This window comes from Phymastichus coffea, unplaced genomic scaffold (assembly GCF_024137745.1).
Source record: "Phymastichus coffea isolate CEN01 unplaced genomic scaffold, Cenicafe_Pcof_1.1 PCOF00082, whole genome shotgun sequence".
NCBI lineage: Eukaryota > Metazoa > Arthropoda > Insecta > Hymenoptera > Eulophidae > Phymastichus > Phymastichus coffea.
This window is the reverse complement of record NW_026706893.1, coordinates 895,752-920,217: the sequence shown is the minus strand read 5'-3', so window position 1 is coordinate 920,217 and position 24,466 is coordinate 895,752. Positions and strand designations below refer to the sequence as shown.

The window sequence follows — 24,466 nt, the reverse complement described above, 5'->3', positions numbered from 1 at the left end:
AAATTTCTTCATTTAGTATATCTATTTTGATATGCTACATAAATATATAAAGAGACTTTAAAATCAAAAAGAATATTAAAAAAAGAAACAAAAGAATAGCTAGGATTGACGTATTTGTTGGCAAAAGCCCAAAGTAACTCGTTGAAAGCTTTGAGCAAACCATCATGTATCAGTGCAACTATCACTCGCCGCCTCTTCTCGGTAACAACTACCCAACAAAATCCCCATAGCATTTCTTTGACGATTATCTTTAACAGTTTCGTGGGTTCTCAGAAGCCACTCTCCATCCCTATTAATTGCCACGTCGGTTAACAAGGTTTGAACGAGGCTCAAATAGGCTGTTCAGTCGTTCGCCCGGCAAGCCAGTTTCGCCAATTAAAGTACGGAAAGAGACCCCCTTCTTCGCCAAGGTAAACTCTCTCGCCCCCCTCCCCTCTCTTTTTCTTTCTCGCTGGTTGAGAGGAGGAGCTGTGCAGTATAGCGCGACGCTGCTACCTCAATTTCGGAGAAGTTCGTTCACGCGTATCGTTTCGATAGCTTCTCGATTGGATACTCACGGCTTGCTATCTGCCTTTGCGCGTGTAGACAAGTTATATGCGTTTGAAGCCAAACTTGCCTCTGTACGTTAACCCAAATACATGAATGCACAGATAGCCACGACGCGAGGATTACGCCTGTGCACGTCTGTTTTTTGTTTTTTTGAGGGGGCAACTCTGACTTACTTTATTTCAGTGCCCTCTCACTGTGTATATGTAACAGCTCTTTCATACAAAGTTTTTCTCTGGAAAATTAGCCGAGTTACTAATGCTACTGCTGCCTCTGATATCGCGCCCAAAAACTTGCAAATTCTCTTTTAAATATACTTCGCGGCGTTCATTAGTTGGATTTTAGATGACTGACGTCTCTTTTAAAGTTTGCACAAAGAAGCTTAGGTGTTACTTTTACTCAGTCCCGTACTCTTTTTTTCTTTGTATTTTACAACGAATTTGTAACATGTTAGTTTAACGAACTCGTTGAGAACTTTGATATAACACTGTTTTACGTTGCAGCTTTCCTTTACAATTTTGCAGTTTCAGTGTGTTCTGATGGTTTTCCATACGAAGGATCAAATTTCTTAATCCAATGGTTTCCATAAGTTAGGAAATATTTGACTAAATAATCTGATAACAATTTGACAAAAAATATCTGCATAAGCTATGAATTATTTTTAATCATAACAGTAACAGGAGCCAATATGTCGGCTATAATTTTTTCATTTTTTTAAAATTTTTATGTTCAATATTATATATAATGTTAAAATTCCGTTATATTTTTAAATTTATTAAAGATCCAAATTTAGAATGATTATTTTATGTAAAATTGTAAATATTAATTATATTGTAAGGAATGAATATATAAAAAAAGGTTTTCGTGGATCTAATTCGTTAACAATAACATACTATTATAAACATGTGCCGAAAATGCTTGGCATTTATAGTTCGATTGCGCAAAATAACATTCTTGGCGTGTAAATCGCAAAAATGTCTGTATACATATTCAATGTGACGATTATAATTGTGAAAAATGAACCTTTTCTCAATGTGCAGAAATTGATTCTATAGGAAGGAGGCAATATTTCTGAAAAAAATTTTTTTTAATATTTTAGTTAGCTTTTATGTTGTTGAATATTTTGACATTGAACAGCATGAAAACTAACTAAAATATTGACGAAAATAAAGTCTTTATTTGGTTTGATATGTGAAAATTATTACAGCCGATCTAATATGCCGACTATGGATTGTCATATTGTACCTGCGATCTTGAATTTTTAAGGTGACTTCATATTTATAATGAACGCACCCGAAAACCTTAAAATAGTACTTTACAGTGAAAATCAAGTGAATGCACTAATTGCGTGAGTAAAAGGGTTAAATATAAATTTTGTAATGTAAACTAAGCGCGTAAATAGTACATAAATTTAGGAAATAATGAAATTACTGCAAACTATTGATTTAAATTACATAATTGGAATAGTGGAAACAGATACGATTCATTAAGATGATCAAACGCGAAATGAATTATTCAAATGGCGCATCTCGTTAATGCAAACAAAGAGTTAGAGAGATATCATCGTTGGGAGTGAGAGAGATAGACGTGGTAGTATGCTCAGTGGAAGAAACTTGTCTGGCGTAGCAGCATCGAAATTCCGGAGGCTTGAATTTGCTCCCCCCGGAATGCAAAAATGATTAAAACTGTTTGCTCGCGCCTTCGGCACTCTTTATTCGTCTCATTTCGCGGGAGAGCACTTTGGGAGACGCGTGCGAGCGCTAATTTTCATTTTTTTTCTCTCTCGCCCGGCTTATATTTACGCCGCCCTAGGGTGCGACCACTGGATTAGCATATTATGATAGCAGCGACGCGCAATTTCGGGACGCCAGGGAGTAGAAAAAAATGTACACTTTACGGCCCTCTTACGTCTCGGCTTACGTAGGATCACTATGTTATTGGCATTACCGTAATAGTAACCGAGATATCAATTCGCCGATTATAACAATTCGCAAAGTTTTTAATGACTTCTGTATGCTCTTGGATAGAAAAACGATCGCACGTGGAGAAATTTTATCGTTACGAAAGTTAACTCTGGAAATAAAAAATTACATCGACAACTTGGCTTTCGCATACTGACAACCCCATCCGTTAGCGAACTTCGAAATTATTTGAAATTCCAATTTTTCAACGCCACGTAAAAGTACGAACGGCGAGCGGGCGCACGATCATGTCAATTCGCAAGTTTTCCTCGTGTGCTCGTGTGCGCGTGGATGCAGATTCGAGAGTGAGCGCGGGCGCGTCACACGTCGATCTGTGCGCTTACAAGATGTGATCAGAGAAGCGGCGAGTAAGCGACTTTGATTAATCGTCCGAGAGGTAGAGTAGTCGTAGTCGAGGCGTATAACGCCTGATGATGATCGATCCGTTAATCGGTCTACGGATACTCGTCGAGCTGAACATGTAATGTACTAATTGCTCGCACACGCACTGCAACTAGCTCTGGCTATCTCTTCGGCTAAATAGCCGAGCATGAAGTGCTTGTTAGTCGCATGAGCGATGCATCCGCCACCGTTCATACGAATAATTAGTCTTGAGTTTGCGTGTGGCTAGTGAAGCTGCTACCGTTGGTACAACAGCTACGATGCTAGAAGCTGCGTTTTCTGAACGGTTGTTCTTGCTCGTTGCGTCAATTGCTCGTTGCGTCAAATGGAGTTTGCAGCTCCAGCAGCATATGGGCACTTATCAGAGAATGAGGTTTGTTTAGTTTAGTTCATCAGACCTGAATCTGACCCAAATTATACAAGTCAATGCCTAACTTACTTGAGATTGAAGATCAAATCACTAATTATATCTGTGGTACTTTTGAAAAGGGGCACAAGTCACACTTGGAAATAGTTTTCTGACATTCTTGATCGAATCTACAGTGTTCTAATTTCTTCCATATTATATCACCATTTAATACAACTTCCATCGAAATTTTGGAATTTTTTATAATTGATCTAACTTTGCAATGGTAAGTGCTCAAGTGGAAGATAATGTGGAGTGAAAAGCTATTATGTAATTATCGATGCGTTCTGTTCATAGAAGTCTGATTCGAACGAGAGAACAACAAAATTCTAACTGAATGGATCGAGTAACGAAATTCCGATTGATAAATTCATGCATCAAGAATCCAATTCGTGAGAATTGAAATAAAGTTCTTGTCGAGTATTGTATTAAAAGTTCAATGCAATACTCGATAGAGAGAACGTCAGAATGCTGAATCTAATGCGACTATGTAATATAAACCTAACTCGTTCGCAGAATTTTTTTCGTCTTCCACCGCTATGTATCACTGTAAGCCATTGCCGCCGAATGAGTAGTAGTGCAGCTTTGATTATTTTAATCATAATTGGTAAAAGATTGAAAAATGTACATATTGTATTCTAGAAAGTTAATAATTGATTGCCTTAATATACGATTTACCCTCGTTAACGAGTGAAGAAACTCATTTTGATCTCATTTTTGAGTTAAATCTACTTATACACTTGTAAAACTTTATTTCAATAATAGGATTTCATCACAACTACGATATTAATGAGGTACGAACTCTAACTTTTTTCAATTTTCATCTGGTAGATCATTAAGGAATACTCTTTTTGAAAAACGCAAATAAAATTTAATATTTGAAAAAGTCATATGTTGTCGTATTTCATATAGCGTACTCCTACTTTGAATTGTCCACTTGAGCTTTTATTACATGCTCGAGCGAGTTAGCATTACGTTGTACAGGTATTTAATTGACTAAGCATTATAACGTTTATCTTTCAAGATAGGGTTATATTAAATTTTTAGCAAATAAGAATTTTATTGCAATTATTGCGAGTTATACTCTTGTAAATCTATCAATTAGAATTTTGTTACAAAATCCACTTAGTTAGGACTTGGTTACTCTCGCGTCCGAGATTGTGTTTAATCAACAGAATGCATCTGGATGTTTCAATATTGTCTTTTTAACAACGTTAATCCACTTTCATGAAATATTTTTAAACAATTAGATTTTTTTTAATTGAATGTTTTATTACGAAATACGAAATTTAACAAATATTTTAATGGAAAATGTGTAACAGTTGTTTAAAGAATGAAAAATTGTATATACATCACTTTTTTCAATTCAAATGATAGTCTTTTTACTAAATAATACAAGCATAACAAATACTAAAGAAGTACGTATCAACGATCATAATTATAGAACACTCTTTTATTGGATAATAAACCTCCTTAACAGTTGGTCTTTTTCCCGTACGAGCGTGAGCTTGAAAATGAAGTGATGAATTTTGACTTATAGTTTCGGGTGAATAGTATTTTTTTTTTTTTTTTTTCAAACACTTGCATGCTAAATACACATGTAATAGTAGAGCGTGAAGCCGATAATAGGGGAAGTTGCGCTCGTGTGTGTTGTCTAACTACACCGAGAGCTTGCAAGTCGATAGTCGCCTATCCACGCGGTGATTAGCGCCACACGTCGGTATGAACATTGTTTTGCGCGCGCATTCTGATTAATGACAATGATTTCCTGTTGTGTTCGTTTAAAAGTTTGTAGGCACGAGAGGTTACAAGTGTTTATACTTGTACATGTGGTTTTCTATTGCCTTCAAATATTGTAAAGTCGTACGTGGAAATGGAACGCAGCTGATGCTTTCTCGGATATTGAGTTTCTATTTTCCGGTATAATATCATCATTTCATTTTGAACGGGCTATACTGTCAACAAGTGGCCCAATGGGAAGCTGCTTGGCGCCGGAAAAGGATAATCCAAAACTTTTCAGTTGAATTCAAAAGCAACGAGCCTCGAAATTTTATTTGCCGAATTACCAGGGCAGGGTTGCTGAAATCGAAAATGACAACTCGGTAACAACTGGCGAGCAGATTTGCTAAGTTATAGTCAAAAGAGGGGAAAAGATCGAATAGTTTCGTAACCCCGCAGCGCTGATAAGAAGCCATCTGTCCAACTTAAATGATTTTATTAGTCAGAATTTGCTGTTTCTATTGAAGTCTCTAGGGAGACTTTTCCGGGCGCTCGTTCGTACAACGCTCTACTGCCGCGGATACCGAAATTGGGCTACTTATATTATAGCGGATGATATGGCTTTCGTGACCTGACTGCACCAAAAAGAGAGAGTGAGTAAGAGAGCACATGCCGAAAATCCTTTTTTATCGAAGCCAGCTAAGGCTTTTGGACTTTGAACATACAGGGATAGAAAGAGATGATGGGGGGGGGGGCGTTGGTAGGTTCAAACTAAAAAGGCAGCCTACACTTTCACGCTGCTGTGACTTTATAACCCCTCTTTTCTTTCTTGGATACTGTCGCCATCCTCTTTTTACTCGTCCACGTCTCTCTCTCCTTCCCTCTCTCTCTCTCTCTCTCTCTCTCTCTCTCTCTCTCTCTCTCTCTCTCTCTCTCTCTCTCTCTCTCTCTTCTTACTTTTACCTTTCATTTTACCGGCTTTTTTTCTCTTCGAGTTTTGTTTAAGAGCTCCTACTTTCTCTCTCTCTCTCTCACACACACACACACACACACACACACACACACACAGAGTTTTTTTGGCCAACCTTAATTTTCCTTTTTCCTTTAAGTTATTCAACTGGTATGTTCTTTATAAACGAGCAAGGTTCAATTCAAAAGAAAAATAACCATTGTCGTAATTTTTGCATGTATATTTTTTTTGAGCTGGAGCAGCCATCGATTTCGGAACTTTTTTCACGCTGCCATTAAGTTTTCATCATTGAAGGCAAGTCACTCTCAGCTAAACGTTAATTCCGCGTAGAGGAAGAAACTATCCGAGTTTCACATTAGAGCAACGTGCACACTTGTGCAAGGTTTACGAGCAGGGAAAAGCCGTGCTCTAGAGTTTCTAACCACCCCGTAACAGACTGTCACGCAAAACATTTGCCTGCTTAATGGCCTGTGATCCAACACTGTGGCTAGCTGATCGCTTCGTTTGCTACCGACAAAACACCACTTCAATCTTTCACCGACTTAATCAACCGGCAATGTTTGATGAAATACGCACTTTCTATAAACACGATTCCTCTCTCCTTGATGATTTCATTATTCGCTTAGAGTATAATCGTTTTTATTGCGCTAAGCTAAAGTTTTCTAAAACGTTAGCTAAATTATTTTCGTTTATCCAAAATACATTGTTTAATGGAATAGTACAATTAAGCGTTTTGATTTGTTACTAAATGTGTTAAAACTATTAAATAAATAGTAGAATTATACTAAAACAAAACTCGAAGAATTGAAAACGTATCTAAAGCAATACATCTAGTATGAAATTCAATTCTTTGTGATAGATCTTTTTAGCTTCAGAGAACTTTGTAAAACATTTTGTATCTAATCTTCGGTACAAGAACTATGTTTGCAGTTACTAATAAAATGTCACAAATGTACATATTTTGGTAAGCAAGCTTAAAATAGAGTAATGAAATTACAAAAAAAGAAGTTATCGCTTCTGAAGATAAAAATGTGAGATAAATTTTGAAATTGCTATACAGAAAAAAAAATTATCAGCGCTTTAGAAAGCCACTGCAATATCGTATCACAATGATATTGCCTAGCATATTACTCAATATAGTTTTTCTTTTCTACGTTTTTATTTACCTTTCAGATAAGTTTCTACGTAAGCGCTGTATATATGGACTATTCTTGTCAATTGAATATCGTATATTTCAACAATATTTTGGAGGACATTGTTACTTTACTAATTTTGCATTTAATTACATTTATACTAATGAACGTTTCATATAAATGCATAATTTCATTTCAATAACGGAGGTTAATCATGTTATAGTTCGTTAAGAATTTTTCATATCACAATTTCTGATTAAGTGGAAAAAAATTGGCAATGAAATCTTGATTATAATTAGAGTGGATGCCAGTCACGTACCTTCGTAAGTTGTGTTGATTAGTAAAACTTGTATCCCACCATTAATAACGCACTTATTGGTATCCAATACATCATGTCGAAGTGAGATTGGAGGCAATATGTTTCTCCACAGTTTGTAATAGGGATGGCGGTAGAATCAAAGCTCCTGTAATCCTAATACATCTTTACCAAATAGTGTGGAAAGCTAGGTGAAGAAAGATTTATGAAGTCACTGATGAAGTTTTCGACAGCGCTGTAAATATGTTAATATATGAATTTGTGCAGAAATGGCCGATTATGGCCGATTAGTTATTAAAGTCTAGATGTCCAATAAAATTTTGGCCGATACAGTCACGAATGCGAAGCATTATTTTTACCAAATGTTGAATAAAAATGATTCAATAGTCAGATAACGAATGACAACTACCTGTAACGAAGATCAGATTTCTAATAAAGCGATACGATACTAAGAGACGCAAGCAATTTCCGTTATAAAATAAAAGAAGAAGTAAATCGATTTTACCCACTGGTTAACCGTACACGTAACATTTGGCTACAAATGAACGTAAAAATCGCGCCTCATTTTAGATCTCTTGCCCGAGAAAATTCCAATGAAAATGTAGTTTTTTCTCTTTATCCACATCTTTTCGGCTTCGATAATTAGCCGCTCTCACATAAAGAATATTTAATTACCACGCATTGCGCGAGCTTACACTCAGCTCTCTCTCTCTCTCTCTCTCTCTCTCTCTCTCTCTCTCTCTCTCTCTCTCTCTCTCTCTCTCTCTCTCTTTCTTTCTCCTCATCTCATTCGAGCCACTCGGATTCGTTTGCACAGAACCGGAGTAAAGAATTTGAATAAACGCTCGCCGAGTTTTTCATTACTTTTCAAAGTTATTTAGCTTACAACAAAGCCCAGGAACTAACACGCTTCATTAAATATAATGCTTTTGTTGTTGTGCTCATTATTGAAATAAAACAATGGAAAATAGAAAAGATTTTCCAACAATACTTTTTATATTGTATTATTGGTTTTTCACGATAAATTACAGTCCGTCCGCTGAACTTTTAATTTAAAAAAATTTTCGCGCAAGAAGAAAATTACTCTAAATTTTTTAGTAATTTTTTTCAAACTATACATCTTTTTAAAAGCTTTTCTTAAACTCTTTGTAAGCTCGCTAGTTCATATTGCAGAGCTTTAAAATATAAAATGTGGCACCACCCGGCAAAGGTGTTCAACCAATCGAGAAAAGCACTATGAAGTTATTGAAGTTGTAAAACACTTGAACGCATTTCAGATTGCGATGAAAAAATTCTATTAGAAATACAATGAATACACTACAAGGGAAAAAATGACCGAATTTCATGCATCAAAGCACTGGAAAAAAGTAAACAAATCTGACAAATGATGCTTGGAAGGTGAATCGAGTGGCGCAGGTCGGTACAGTCTATTCTTTGTGCTTGCACCTGGCTCTTAAATCAAATTTTTTTCACGTCTTGTGCGCTACTGCAGTTCTCTGGAGATTTATCGATTGCCGCGGGATTTGGTGGTGGTTGCGAGCCGCAAAGAAACCGTAGCTGGCGCGGGCGGCTGACACCTCGATCCCCGTCGGTAATTTGGAATCGACGGGAGCCGCTCCCGCGCGCTGCTACGGCAGAGCAGAGAAAAAACGTTAATTCATCTCACGCAAGCTCCCAGTCACGTCCTTTCCCGCCATGGTTCTACGTGAGTACTTACTCTGGGTTTTACCTGCCTCCTAACTTTCTTTTCTAGTTTTATTTTTATTTTTTTTTCTTATTTGGCTTTCTTTTTATTGATGTTTTCCTCCGGAGAAACTTGGTTCATCAAGCAAACTTGTTTATTTGGCAATTTAATTCTTGTGCTACACTCTATTGATGAGATCGTTTACTACGTTCTAGAGTATATACGTAGTTTGTGTTTACCTTCCTCGTATTTTATTTGATGTTTGTGGATACATAGCCAAAGTTATTAAATCGGCAATCGTATCCAATTTACTCCTCAATTGATAAATAAAGCATAATGGCTTTCTCACGTTTGACGCTGCTGTTTTGAAAGTAAGGCAAAAATCTTCGATATTTCGAGATGTTGCGACTTGACATTGTTCCACTTAGCTTGCAAATGCGCAATGGGAAACAATCGTGCTGAAAAGTTTTTTAATGCGTCAATCTCGAGGCTGCGGAAAACTATTCAAAGTGGCTTTGTGTGAGCGCGATAGAACGCGCGCGAATGACAAAACTAATAAAATTGCAAATGCTCGTGGCATTATGTATTGCATCATGACGTAAGTAGGCTCAGTTTGTGAAAACCCGACGTCTCAAATTTCAATATTCTTTTGATATGTTGTAGATCATCGAAAAATAAGTAATGTGTTCTTATTTATATGCGTAAAAACACTTTGAGCGGGTGAAATCCGCCCTCAAAGTCCACCCTCAAAAATCAATTTTGAGATTTATCTTAACTTCTAATTGATATTTTACAATGATATAAATTTCATTTCACTTTTCATGTAAACGTGGAACTAGTGCATGCAGTTCCGATCTTAAGGGATGTAATCCTTATTTATTTTATTAACAATTCTACCATTTTTGTGCCGATTTTTATTAAAACAAATTTTTAAATGAGCCAGAAAAACTGGAAAAAATATTATCGTGAGTTGATTACAAAAATGTTAATTAGAACTCAAAATAAATTGCAAAATTAATTTTTAAAGGGTGGACTTTGAGGATGAATTTCATCCCTCAAAATGTTTTCCAGCAAATAAAAAAACATGTGTTACTTATTTTTCTATAATATACAACATATCACAATAATATTAAAATCAGTGAGGTTGGGTTAGGGGGATGGATTTCCTTGTGAGTGATCGATCTAACAAATTTTCTTCTCTTTCTCCCGTTTAGCCTTATGTAAGGCTATACGGGAAATACCTCCTTCCACATTCACCCCCTATAGCAGCAATTCATTTTGCTTTTAAGAATATTGAACTCCTCCGTCGCGTCGCTCGTCGTCCGTTGGTCTCAGGCATCGGCTTATGAAGTTTTATCGAGTTTTCCCTGAGCTGATTTTAAAATTAAGAACCAATCACGATAGTTGATAAACTTTTTTAACGAGTTGACGGCTGCATAAGCTGCTTTTTCTCTCCCCCCTCTCTCTCTCTCTCTCCCTCTCTCTCCATTTTTATCATTATGTTGCATTTCTAAATATATGAATTTAGTATGGTTTGAGCGGTTGTCCACCACGATTCTGGCAGGCTAAAAGCAAAAGTACACGCGATCGTCAAAGCTTTTTCGACACCGCGCATTACCTCCGTAAATGAATGTAAATAGAGAGCGGCTCGTTACACGGTGGCTGCTGCTGATTTAGAAGCTATATTTGCGAGATGTCCCCTAAGGGATGGAGAGGGAGGAGAAATGCGTAGCGCAAAATGATGCATGACAAATCGTCGACCGCGCGTTGGCGGTAAACCGAACACACCGTAGCCTGATTGTCAATCGCGCGACGTACTGCAGCAGTACGGTGCGCCGTTCGTCGTTTATGATTATTGTTCTGCACACCCACTCGGCCGCGTATCCTTGTTTTAGAGATGTCTTTCCCACCAATTCCACACGAGGCAATTAACCGCGTGATGCGTAGGCGTCATAGTCTTGCAATAATAATCGAGTGTTATATTTTACAAATGAATTTTCGTTTCGTCGGAATATGGCCAACTGATAAAAGTGTCAATCAATTAAATACTAGATACTTTTTAAAATATACAACTCATCGATGCAATAAAAACATTGTTTATGAATCTTGTATTTTATGCACTTGAAGTCTGCATTCCTTGCGAAGAAGCTTTTGCATATTTCATAAGCTTTCTTTGCAAAATATTCACATGAGAAGCACGCTCAGATCTTTGAGTGCTGAAAATCGACTGATCATAATTATTGTACATTTTAATAATTATTCCGTTTAAGATTTTATTCAAATCTATGCCCGCCCCCGTCGGTAAACTGTCGCTCTCATAATATGATTTTGTAAAACAGTGTATAAACCTAATAAGTTTGGAAGTGCATCATGAGCATATTTAGCATGGCAAGTAGTGATAATCGATGTTTGGCCAGCCACTCGAACTGAGAGTACAAACCTCAAGCTCTACATTGTTTGTTCGGTGCAATCAGCTAATAGATAACAGTAGGAAACTCAGTTGAGGCGCGTAAAAGTCAACACGAAGGAAAGAGCCGGCGATATTGAGAGGCGAATAACTAAAAAAAAATGTGATTTCCGTGTATGAAAATCGCTGTGAAGTTTGAGCTTGGCGCACGCCTCCCATGGTCATGAGAGTCCAGTGTCAGCAACAGCGGGCCCCCCATTGAAATTCATTGCCTCGGAAGAAAAGAGCGAGAGAACGCAAGTTATAGTGGCTAATAAAAGCGATGTATCGGAATAATGCAGAAGTAGAGAGGCTGGTGTTGTTTATGGTGGTACTTAAAAAGTTGCGCCGCCTTCTAGATAAATATGCCCGGTTCGCAGGCAGCGGCAGCAGGTTTAATCAAGCGCACGCAGCGCTTGCGCACTTTGAAAACACACAGCTGACTCTGGGGCAGCTACGGCGAACCGGAGAGAGAACAGCTCGTCAGCTTGTGTATCGCTTAGTGCTGGGCCAACGAGTTGGTCGGCGGCAAGAGGGGCGGGGCTTTACACCGTCGTCGCCGCGTGTGCAGTCCCTTTGTGAGCTAGCGAGAGAAAGCCATTCGAGGCCCCCGTGCGCTATCCAATTTGCTGGCTCTGCCATATTTACGAGTCTCGCTCGCTGACGAGTCTAGGCCTACTGCGCTTGTTTGCCAACTGCGACGAGAGTCCAGAGAGTAGATTACGTGTACGTCTGTCGTTGCTTCGCGAGCTTCTTGTTTATCCGCCGAGCCGAGCAGAGCCGAGCCAAGCTAAGCTAAATTCGATTCTATGCAGCCAACACCTTTTGCTTTCGATGGGCCGTCATTGCAATTATTTGTTCTCACGCGGACATTTCTCCCCTTTCTGTTTTCTTTACGAGGCGTTGAGAGCTCGACTTATTGAGAGATATCGAGCCGTCAGCTGCGGCTGCTCGTGCTGCAGGAGGAGCCGACGAAAATCGCTAAAGTTGTAAGTGCCAAGCAGATGTCGCGTACTTTAGCCGCCCTTTCTCGTCTCTTTCTCTCTCACTCGCCGGCTGACATCCAAATCCGGGAGAGGAAAAGACAGCGACATTCGCATAGAATTGGGACAAACTAATAATGATAGTTTTGTTACGCCGCATTTCCATATTATTCGTCCGATTGAATTTTAATGCTTGCGCTGCCGCCGCAACTTTTTACAACTCCATCTACTTTTCACACCACTCCAGATTAAATTTCAGCCAAACTTTTATCGAGCCAACTGCCTCGGTAATCTCAAATATCGCCAGTTATTTCGCGATGCCGATATTAAACATCTCGCCAGTGGATTATCCAATGTAGTATATCACTTGATTTGTTTTCGACAAATCAGTGCGCGAATGAAAGTTTGCCAGGCGAACTGAATTCTCTTTCGTTGGCTTTCAAGAAGATTAAGCGGCGGCGGCGGCGGTTCTAGCGTCGTTAACGCGAGGGTTCGTCGACATAACATTGAGGCTTTTGGATATGGGTCAAAAGAAAAGTCATTACGCTGTTTGTGCTAGCGTGCGAGATCAAGGAAAAAAAGGGTCTCTAACGATTGGCGAGCTCTTCGTGCCATCCTTTACTTTGACGAGCTCGCGTTTTCAAATTACCTCTGCGCGCGCGATGCCCATGACCATCGTCGAAAACATTACTTCATTAACAGTTAATTTTGCCGCTCGTAACCGGTAATACCATTCTTGAGGCCGCGCAGAAAGCCGAATGCGAAAGAAACAACGTTCGCAAAAGACATGTCGCTTTTGCTCAACGACGAGTTTGCTCGCACGGATGTGCGTTATTATTGAAGCTTCTCGTAAAATAACTAGTCGCGCGCGCGAGATAGCTGAAATGCACAGGACCAGTCGAGGAAGCGAGCTAGCTAGAGAAAAAATTCAGCCCAGCCGCGCATGGTTGGCGAAAGATTTTAAAATTAATGCAAATAACGAGTGTACGCGCGGCTGCAGCTTGCAATAGGCGGACTTCATTAAAATTCCTCGGCGTGCGAGCATTTATTTCCGCGAGTCTGACCGCACAATCCGTCACCCGAGCTCTCCTACTACCAGTCGCCGCCTTGCTGTCGGCATTTATTCCCCCTTTTTTCATTCCTCTTTCTTTATTTTTCAAAGTTGCATTCGCTCAACTCTTCTACCTTATTCGCGCTCCTTCGCTGCATGAAGGCCAAATGAAAACACAACTTGTTTTGAAGAGGTAAGCTCGTTCAAATTTAATTTGACTATTAATGCTTGGCGTTCATTTCGAATAACAAGTCCAACGCTCACTAGAGTTTTACTTATATTTGATACTCGCTTCGAAATGCCCCAAGATATAATTGCACGCGCGGAAAGTCTACTGACTTTGTCAAACGGAAAAACAAAATTTCGAATTTTAGTATTATTACCTTGAAGAGTTGGTTTTCAATCAAATCCGCGTAAACCAATAAGGAAAATCAGAAAGAAATTGCGCAACTTTTTTGGTATGTATCTAAATGTGCCTAGAAGGAAATTTCATCTTTCACGACGACTTTCCATCCAAGTATTTAACTTTGCTCGTATATGGGGCTTAAGAGTCTTCGGAGTGGCTAGATTTCAAAACGGCGCTGTAACGTAATATATATTTCGTGGGAGGATTTCAAGTGTCGTTGGAGTGCCAGAGAGTTGCGAAGGCTGCGACGTGCAAGCGATGCGCCGTTAAAAGCACGTGCGAATTAGACGACGAAGACAAGTAAAGTTGTCGTTTTTTTTCCTTCTGCAGGCGAGCGCAAAAAAGAACAAGCATCGAGGTGATAATCGTTTGCCAAATTATTCGTTAACGTGCAGGAAGGAGAAAACAAAGTTGAGCGAGTTTTGTGCCTCGCGAAGGATCGAAGGAAAATAACTAGTTTACCGATGTCACTTCATTTTTTCTCGTCAGATTCGCGCGTTCAAACGAAAACGCGCAACAGGGACTTTCATACGGCCAGAGTATGCGAGAAATACTCGTGCATCTTGTTAGCTCTGGCGCGCACTGCTTTTCGTGCAATCACGTATTCCTTCTTTTGACGCGCATCTCCTAATTAGACTCGTAAACTTACACGTCTCGTCGGAATTAGTTTGCGCATTAACTTAGTGAAATGCTTTACAATGTTTGCATCGTAAGCGAGAAAGAAAGACAGACTACTTTGTATTAGTTTGCTTGGTCGAGTTAAAAGTTTCATTGGAGTAAAGCTGCCCTCGGCAATCTAATAGTTCAATTTCAAATTAATATTTATCGCGTTAATTTTTATTTTTCGCCTAGTAATCTATCTTTTTCCGTTCGCTTGAGTAAAGTCATTTGTATTAGAGCGAACGCTCGACACTGAAATGGAAAACTTTTATTTTCAGAGCGGAATAGAAACAGGTTGAAATCAAAGAGAAAGTTTTTCTTTTTTTCTTGTTCAGAAAATTGAATTGAAATGCAGCGAACGCGTGTTTCTATTCGAAAAAAGAATCCAATTACCATCGCAGCGGCATAAACGTCAGACTGCTTTTGGAAATTGTCATTGTTCGAATGAGGTAGGTAATTAATTCCGCGACATGGGTCTCTGTCGCAGCGCAAGCATAAAAAAAATGCAGAGTGTCTATTAGAAGTGCTCTTTCGAGTCCACGGTCGAGCTGCTGCCTGCTTATGCAACGCGCGAGCATGGTGCCGTTTCAATGCGCGACTCGCGCTAATGAGCTTATAGTGCTAGTTGCGGACACACTTCGGAATGATCATGGCGTTTCGGTTCGCTAATAAGTGCGCTAATGCGCCGTAAGACAGTTATTTCGGTGCGAAGCTCGTAAAGCTTCATTTCTATTCGGCACTCCGGCGCAGCAGCAACGGCGGCGCGCGCGCGAACTCAATCGATTGCCTGTGGCAATAGACGCGGCTAATATTAATGGCAGCCGGCGCGCACGAAATTAAAGTTGAGTCACAATTTCGATATTGCCTTCCCTCCGCGCTCCACATCCTAACGATACGCCGCCACGCTTTGTCGGAATAGCAATCCCGCGCGGCAGCGCCGCTTTAATTAAATGCGATTTTGGTTACTTTACCCAGACAGCCGCGCGCCCAAGCTTTGCCATTATGCATGCACTCGCTTGAGCTTGTTGACGTTCAATTTGAGCTCTTGCCTCTGTGTGCGCGTGTACAGTCGATTTACCGGCACAGCTCCGTGTCAAAAATTTCGCTTTGTTTTCGCGACGCGCGATCGTGTAATCTAGGCACCGTCAGCGTCGGCTGTAATGAAACTCGCGATTAGCAAACGAAAAAATAATGTCTATCGCTGGAGCGCGAGTCTAGCGAGGCTCCGTTGGAAAGTAGCAGTGGCGCTCGTTCTTGAAGACACACGTCGCAGCCAAGCCGTACGTAACTAGCTACCACCACCGAGCCGCTTGCTCCACTCGAGGGAAATCTGCACTAATTGAGCTTCGACTACGGCGCGCGGAATACATATGCCGAACGGGCATACGCGTTACACGGTCAATTCAAGGCTTTCTGTTTTCGCGCTGGATGGTGTACTAGCCTTGGAGATCTCGCTACCTAGTTTTACCTTTCTTTTTTTTCACGGGGCGATTTGTTCTTCTTTGTTTTTCGAGCCGCCGCGTCGAAGAAAAGAAGCCCGCTTATCCTACGGCGTGTTGGCTCGAATGTATGTAGGCCGCCGCGCCGCATGCTATGCAAATTCTCTTTAATTGTCGACGGAACGTTAATTGCGCGCTGCCGAGATTGTCTCCCTTTCGTAGGCGACAGCAGCAGCAGCCCAATTTTTCGCCAAGTAGCCTTTGTGTAGGAAGAGGAGGCGGGCCACTCAAGACGATGTTTAAACTGGAATCGAAGCTGAAGAGCACTGCATCTCTCGTTGTCTTTGCGCGTCGTCGAGAGTCTGACGGTCGTTATATAAGTCCGTCGCCGCATCGTCGGCGCGTCGTAGCGCACTACTGGTGGATAGGAGAAAGCACTCCACTCGGTCATAATTAGTTGATTTAACGCGCAAGCGAGCTCATATTAAGCATGGTCCAGTCGAGCGGTATAGCCGAGCGCGTTTCCAGTTGCCATCAACTATGGCGATTCGACGGCTATAAAAGCTCCGATTGGATCGCAAAGCTCGCAGCTTGGGCATTGAGATTAGCGGGTAGCTACGGCGCGGTAGCCATAGATTTCGCAACTCCCCGGCAAACTAATAATCCCGCGCGAATGTATGCACATAGCGAAAGTTGTATCGCTGCCAGTGAGAAATAATTAAACGGAATAACCACTCAAAGTTTCATACGGCGGGGCCACGGCGTAGGTTAGACGATTGGTCTGGCGTCGCTGTAATAAAGATCATTACCAACAAGTATATATAGGCGCGAGCTTGCGCGCATATAACCTCAATATACCTTGGCATCGCTCAGCCTCACTTAATCCTAAAGCTCAGCAAGCTCTCTATACATACTAATCTGATGGAGTCGCAAGCCATTAAATCGTCGCCCCAGATATTATAATGGCTTGGCCTCTCCGGCAGATGCGATATTGGCATCTACAATAATGACACGCGGCGGCGATTTCATTCGCACTGGCAAATCAGCCCTCTCCTGCGAGAGAGAGAGTGAGAGAGTGAGAGATATGGTTGTCCTCCTACTGCTAGCCGTGATGCGAAATGCTAATGTGACGAACCTGTTTCCACCACCACTGTTCCCTCCTCCATCCCTCTCCCGGATATTGCGCTGCTGTTTCCGAACGTGCTACCTGGCAATAATTTGCTGCGTGCGTGCCTGTATATGTTGATTGCAGCGCAAATGCTCTGCGCGATGTTCGCGTGCTGTTTCTATTTACTCTTTCGACCTGCCTCGCCAATTTGTTTTCGCCGCTGGAAGTGCACTTTTCTTTGTTTAAACTCGCTACTGCTCATCTCGTGAGGGAAAAAAAAAACGATCATTTTGTAAATTCCGCGCTTTCTTCGAGCTCAAATTAAAGAGCTGTTTATTGTATGCGCTTATGAGAGCAGCAGGTGGCAACAACCAAGCCCACTTGACTGTCGTACTTTTTGCTTGAATTTTTGCCCTGCCACTTCGCGAAAAAAAAAAAGCTGCAATATCGATGTCATTGGAATATGCATTTCCGCATCGGTATTCAATCACGTTCACGTGCGCGCTATACTAACGCGTTTATGCTGGCAAAATTGTGTAATTGAAAAGTCAATTCAACAGCGCTCGTACAATAAATTAATATTGATCCACAGTTACTCGCAATACAAATGCGTCATAACCATTCGAACCTTCGAGTTGCTTGAATGAACGTACGACCTCGATATTTGTACAGACGCGATAGTCTCGTGTACTCGATTCATGCTGAAGAAAACTAAAGGAGGAAAGGGCAGATCGAACACAAGAATAAAATGCAATGAATGTTTATTAGCACAAATGAAAGAAATCTAGTTTCTTCGGTAAAAGACATTGGCGATTCCAATGACAAGGAGGGTAGGGATAAAACGGGACACATCGGTTCAAGTATCAGAAGAGTCGTCGTCATCGTTTCGGTCAACACGCGCGGGAAAAACGCTTGGCCGTTCTCGTCGCGCAGTGACGCGCTCTATTCTGCTCGCGACGCGAAGCATCGACAGGCATCGTCGCCGTACAATGCAGTCGCGAAATAAAACAATCGATGATCGATTGGAAAAATGCGATATCGGCTTAATATCGCTTCATAATGATTAAAGTGCCCCTGCTTTTATTGACTCGGCCCGCGCGAGCTTCATATTACGGATATTGCCGCGCGGCTCAAAGATCGTGTGCACACGCTCTCGGACGTGCATGGAATATCGTCATTGTCATTGTCTTCTTCTTCTTTTTGAATCGTGCCCTCTGGTTAGAAGCCACCTCTAACATACTTGCCTCTCGCTACCTTTTATTCCATTGTGCTTTATTCGCTTGACTCTCGCGCTACCGCCGCTGGTGCTGTCACTTTCATAGCTTTACATATACAGAGAGAGTCATTTTCTGATCAAAATTCCAGATATGCGACAGATCTTTTAAGAGGATTTTCCGTTCCACTGCAGTTAGTCGTGATTTTCCCCTGAAATTGTCATTCGCCCTCCGTCTCTTCTCTCTTTCGGCCAGCGAGTGATTTTACGAAATTGATTTTTTAAATTTTGATGAGTTGACGCGTGGCTCCTCTCTCAAAGACATTTCCAAGTCATTTTGGGTCGCTAAAAACTCGAGCAGTTTGCGCATGAAAGTTCGAAGAATGGCCGAAGCTCTTTTAAGTTTTCAAAGAAGATCGAGCTGCTGCCATAATAGCATAAAGTTTTTGATGAACTTAATTTTTCAGTGCGTGCAGTCGGATGTGCACTCCTCCATGATTTTCTATCCCTTCCTCCTCGTTCTTTCTTTTTTTCTTTTTATTATTTTAAATGTATGCTAAGTACTTTCACTGAATTTACTGCTACTCTCTTCTTCATTTTCAAGAAATTTGAATTTCACTGTATATTCATGGCCGAAACCAACTCTATTACTCTTGCAAATGGAACTTTTACTTTTAATTTCCTGCCAAAGTCCTATTAACCACTCTGTGCTCGCTCAGCTACTATATCCCTCTCCTGCCAAATAGTTATCCCCAGCGATGAAGTATTTTCGAGTTGTACACGTTGCATTAAACTCTGACTGGCTTGTAACACGGAGTTCCAATTGATGCACTTTGAATAAAAGATCTCTGGGCCTGTTCAAGTTTTAGCCTATTCAGATGTAAATTTAATAGTCATTCTGGATTTGAGAATCTCAGCGGAGTATATTCTATTTCGATTCCTTCAATTTCTGTTATATCAAGTTTCCAAATGTTGGTATACTTGGTATTCATTATACTCGTAAGTACCTTCTGGCATCTCGAGAGCAGTCAAAACAATCCTGATTGAATGAGACCTGGCGCTACTCGTAATTTCATTTGCGAAAATTGATTGGGAAGTCGTGTGGATAAAAGAATAGAAGAAAATCTATAAAGTTCTGACAAATTATAGAACACACTTGGCATGCTTATTCACCGGAATGTAATGCTGTTGTCGTCAAATCCTTTAATTAACCTCTCTCTCTCCCTCTCTCTCTCTCTCTCTCTCTCTCTCTCTCTCTCTCTCTCTCTCTCTCTCCCTCTCTCTCGCGCGCGCGCGCGCGTGTGCAAAGGTAGTAATGCAGCTTCATAAGTTTCAAAATCTGCTTGCCACGTATTTAGTTCCGTGCTATACATTAGGCAAAATACAATTACGTACTTACAAATGTGCGCCACTTACAAATGTACCATTGTATAATCATTCTGCACTCAATACGCCCAACCTTTCTCATTAGCTACTCGTAATAAATTAACATCAAAGCAATCCTTTTAAACCAGATTTTTTTTCTTTGCAGTCTCATTTAAAATTTTGAATTATTCCAAACTGACCAAATTTTCAACTAATTGAACATACTGTCGTAAGTGCTACTCAATAAAGAATGAACTGATAAGCGAAAAAGAAGCGAAGAGAATAAGAGCTAGTCTTAAATAAAATTGAATGGTGTCGTTTGTTCTATTACAGTTCAACTTCGTGGGTAAGCTGTTGGGTCCCAAAGGCAATTCCATGAAGCGTCTGCAGGAGGAAACGATGTGCAAGATGGCTGTTCTCGGTCGGGGATCTATGAAGGATAGGCAGAAGGTGAGTTCTCCATTATGCCTCGTCGCGCTCTTTCAAATGGAAATTGAAAAGAAGCCCTCGACGGGTTGACTTTTAACCTGAGTTCTCTTTAAATTCCCTCTCTTTCTCTCTATTTACTTTCCCATTGGCTCAAAGAAAAATTAGCGTTCGAGCGCGAGCGTACGATTGCTTTCCACTCACTTCGCTCTCTCCTCCCTGCTGTTTTTTTTGCTGCGTCGTTGCCTCTCAATTTTTTCCTTAATTGTTTCATTCGCGTACCGAAGGCCAGGAAAATTATTTGCTGGTGATTCGCGTACTAAGAAGCGAAAAAGCGTGTTGCGCCGGATCTTAATGACCCGCAACTACCACACTGTTGATTTATCGAGCTCACTTACGGATAATTATCGGAAAGTAATCAGTTGATCCAGTTTTTTTTGCGTAAAGTTTATATGATTATTTCAATCAAATTCGCTTAAACTGATCATTAAACAATGTTTTGTTTTTTTTCCACAAAAAGAAACTCGTAGCATCCGGCGGAAGATGTGCTTCTTGTTGCAGTGGTCGTATAACGGCAACGTCTGCTTATTCTGTTCTTTGCAAAAATTTGAGGCGACGTCTGTCCTACGACGATAAGAAGCAACAAAGTCGTGCGCATGGCGACAGCTTTATTGGTCGTAATAATCACGTACTGTGAATGGCGAGACCCGAATTTTAACGCGCCTTTGTATAGTCGCATGTGCATTTTATGTTTGCGAATCCCGGGCTGAATATGAGTTTTATGACGTGTAAGTTTGGAGCATAAAATGTACGTGGTTTTTTTCAGTACATAGAAACGGGAAGGTAGCGTTCACGCACATAAGAATTATACACATTATCATTGTACACAAACAAATCCGTATTTTATTTCTTACACAAAGATAAATTTATTGTGCATCATAATTTCAATGAATAATCTATCTCGATAATATTATGCACACAATCGTCAAGGCAAATAATTAAGAGACACAGTCGTGCACTGGACATTGTACACTCCTTAAAAAATAAATAATCGAAGGATACTGATGATTTTGCACAAAGAAATTATGCATTACCGTCCAATATTAAAGTATAAATGTACACTTTTGTTTTCCAATGTGCACAATTCTCTTCCACAATATTAAGATAAAATTTAATGAATTTCCTGTGTGCACGATGGGTGTTCTACAAAAAATCGGTAGATATTGTTGGTGCACTATCAATCAACGTAAGTGCATAATTTCTTTGTGCAAAATCATCAGTATCCTTTGATTATTTATTTTTTAAGGAGTGTACAATGTCCAGTGCACGACTGTGTCTCTTAATTATTTGCCTTGACGATTGTGTGCATAATATTATCGAGATAGATTATTCATTGAAATTATGATGCACAATCAATTTATCCTTGTGTAAAAAATAAAATACGGATTTGTTTGTGTTCAATGATTATGTGTATAATTCTTATGTGCATGAACGCTACTTTCCCATAGAAACAGCGTTTTGTTTGTATTTAGATGAAATTTTTGAAACGAATATAACCCATGATTACGTTCATTAGTTCGATACGCGATGAAGGTTGTCAAAAATTAATTAAAATTACGTGATCGAATATCTGACGAATTCTCTTGGAAATAGAAAAAAGCTGCGACGAAATACGCGTAGCAGTAATTTGCATCATTACTTCGTTCCGTTTAATGGAATTATCCGTGCTCCAGTGGTTTTTGAAATTGGCAGTACTGCAACGTTTCGCGAGTATTTATTCGCGATAGAATTGCATTGAAGCTTGAACTAAAAAAAAACCATATAAAACGGCACATTTTAATGAGAGGACAGGTGCTAGACAATATCAGGAATTTATATATTTTCCGAGAAAACATAGCGGAAGATTTTTCTAGTTATAACAAAAAACATTCTACAAAAGGGCTCTCGGCTGAATTACACGCGCAATCAAATTACGAGATAAATCCGTGACAGGTCTGCGGCACTTTTCATGACTAGCTACGGTGTGGGTGGTAGAACTCTCGAGGGAAAAGCGCATCGCGCGTAAAGATACGTTTGCGCGCGTGTACATTTTTCTCGGATCTGCAAATTCCTCCCTTGCCTCAACTGCACGCCAAATAAGCGGCTCGTGCTGTAATTTCGAGGATTCGTACAGGCTGCTGTTAACCTCAAAACTATTCTAAAACTCGACAGACGAGGAAGTGGACGGGTGGCGAGGGGGAGGAGAAAAGCCGAGGCGCCAGGATAAGACGGGTAGATCCTCCTCTCGTTTTGTTTTTTCACTTCGTGACTTTTCCACTTGGGCTGAGAGTGAAGTTATGAAATTAAAGTTGGAAAATTTTTCAAGTTCGATTTGCCCATAGCTTGGAAAGAATACTAATTTTTTGAGAACCCAACCCACAAGCAGCATCCACGAACGATTATTTAAAAGTGCTTGTGAAAGCTACTATCTAATTATTTATGTTGCAATAAATATAGCATAAATCTAAATATGTCTGTAACGCACCCATATTATAATGTTAAAAATTCTCTTTTATTTTCCCCTCTTAGCACGATAATGTCAAAGGGAGTTTCAATAGTTGCAAGAGAATTTCGCGTAGCACAAAAGTATAAATCACAGCAGTAGTATATCTGAAAGAATTTGCTCGCGAGAGTTGATGTGAAAGATAAAAAAGAAATATGCAAAGTTAAGTGAGCAATGCTAAAATATGATAAGTGATAAAGAGGAAACAAGAAAGGCAACAGAGACTGTGAGCGAGAGAGCTGAATCAGTGGAAGGCTAGCAAAAGCAAAAAGCAAATGCTTCCAACTGATGCATATTTATAACGGAATTAACACGGAATTGCACTTGGCCTCAACGCGACTGAGATTCGAAATTTTCAAATTCTACGTGGCAACTCAGCTTTGTATTTTCAGTGCACGTTTTCATCTCGCTTCTCTTTTTTTTTCCAAGTGTGTGTAGCCACAGATACTGCCACTTTTCTGTCTACTTTTGCTGGCTTGTTTCCTGAATATAAGGCGAGCGCCACCGAGAATTTGCCACCGAGGATGTTCGCGGTATAATATTCATCTTTATTTACTACTTTACTTTTGGGCTGCATAATAACGAAAACTTCAGGACAAAAGTTTGATGAAACTTCAATATGGTGCCTGTAAAGACGACTTAATTTTGTTTTGCATTACTCTTTTCGCCCTGTCGTTTGAACAAAGTTTTTAGATTTACATTTAATTAATACGCAAATGATGTATAAGTTTTGTTTTAATGAATTTTGACAATCGTCCAAAGGTATTCAACTTCATCAATGTTATTGAGCTGTCATGCTGTTACGGATGTATTTTGAAATATGCTCTCACAGAATTTTTGGACAAAGACATTGCGCTTAGATCATTTCATTACGCCGCGGACTGTTTGCTAATCGATGCGCGCGTGCGATGTCGAACTCGAAAACAAGATCGAGTGACCATGCGTAACGGCATCGACACTCTCATTTCTAAAAGAATCTCTAATCTGCCGACATTTGTCGGTTGGTTCCTTTGTTGTTAAGTTCAGTTACGGCCTCTTCGAAACTCGAAACTCAAGCAACACTACGAATATTGTTTAATTTAAGATAAGCGTGTGAGAGAAGCGTGCGCCGCATCAAGCTGAGTTACGATTATAATCAAATTTGACTATTTACCATTGCTACGATCACTGCCTCCAAGCTCGCAAAAATGCATACATCGCTAAAAAATATGGCAAATGCATTGTGGCAATCAGACTGGTTGAAAGTTTACCTTTCAAAGCTGATTGTCGACGACGGACATTGAGCGTCCGTCACCCCGTTGTTTGAGCCGAAAGTCGGCACCGTCAAACAACGCAATACGAGCCACCAAAAAACGGCACAATATTTAGCGCGCGGTCGGAATCATCATAGACTTCGACTCGAGCCAATCAACTAGAGTCCGGAGCAGTTGACACATGAATAAGGAAACCTCATTGGCAGGAGGTCAAGAAGTTCACGCCTTCGACCTTCGTGCGAGGAAAGGGAATTAAGATAAGAAAATTTTTTGATCGGACTCAGCTGGCGCGGCGACGCGTCTCAACCATTCTAGATCCGGCACTTGAACAGGCAAGTCGCCTATCTTTAAGCACGCGTGCGTCAATTATATTTCATTAATTGTACTTCCGTTAATTGTACCTTTATACTATTTAGAATTACGATTCTCGTGCCGAC

General features: G+C 40.2%; 1 protein-coding gene across 3 annotated transcripts in view; it reads left to right on the top strand.

Moving 5' to 3' along the window:
* Positions 1-24,466, top strand: part of LOC131668685 (KH domain-containing, RNA-binding, signal transduction-associated protein 2-like) — an 85,460-nt gene that overhangs the window by 43,533 nt on the left and 17,461 nt on the right. For all 3 annotated transcript variants that reach the window (XM_058943052.1, XM_058943051.1, XM_058943053.1), the window contains exon 3: positions 20,142-20,258. In XM_058943052.1, coding sequence (XP_058799035.1) covers positions 20,142-20,258 — 117 coding nt within the window. The remainder of the gene's footprint in view (positions 1-20,141; positions 20,259-24,466) is intronic.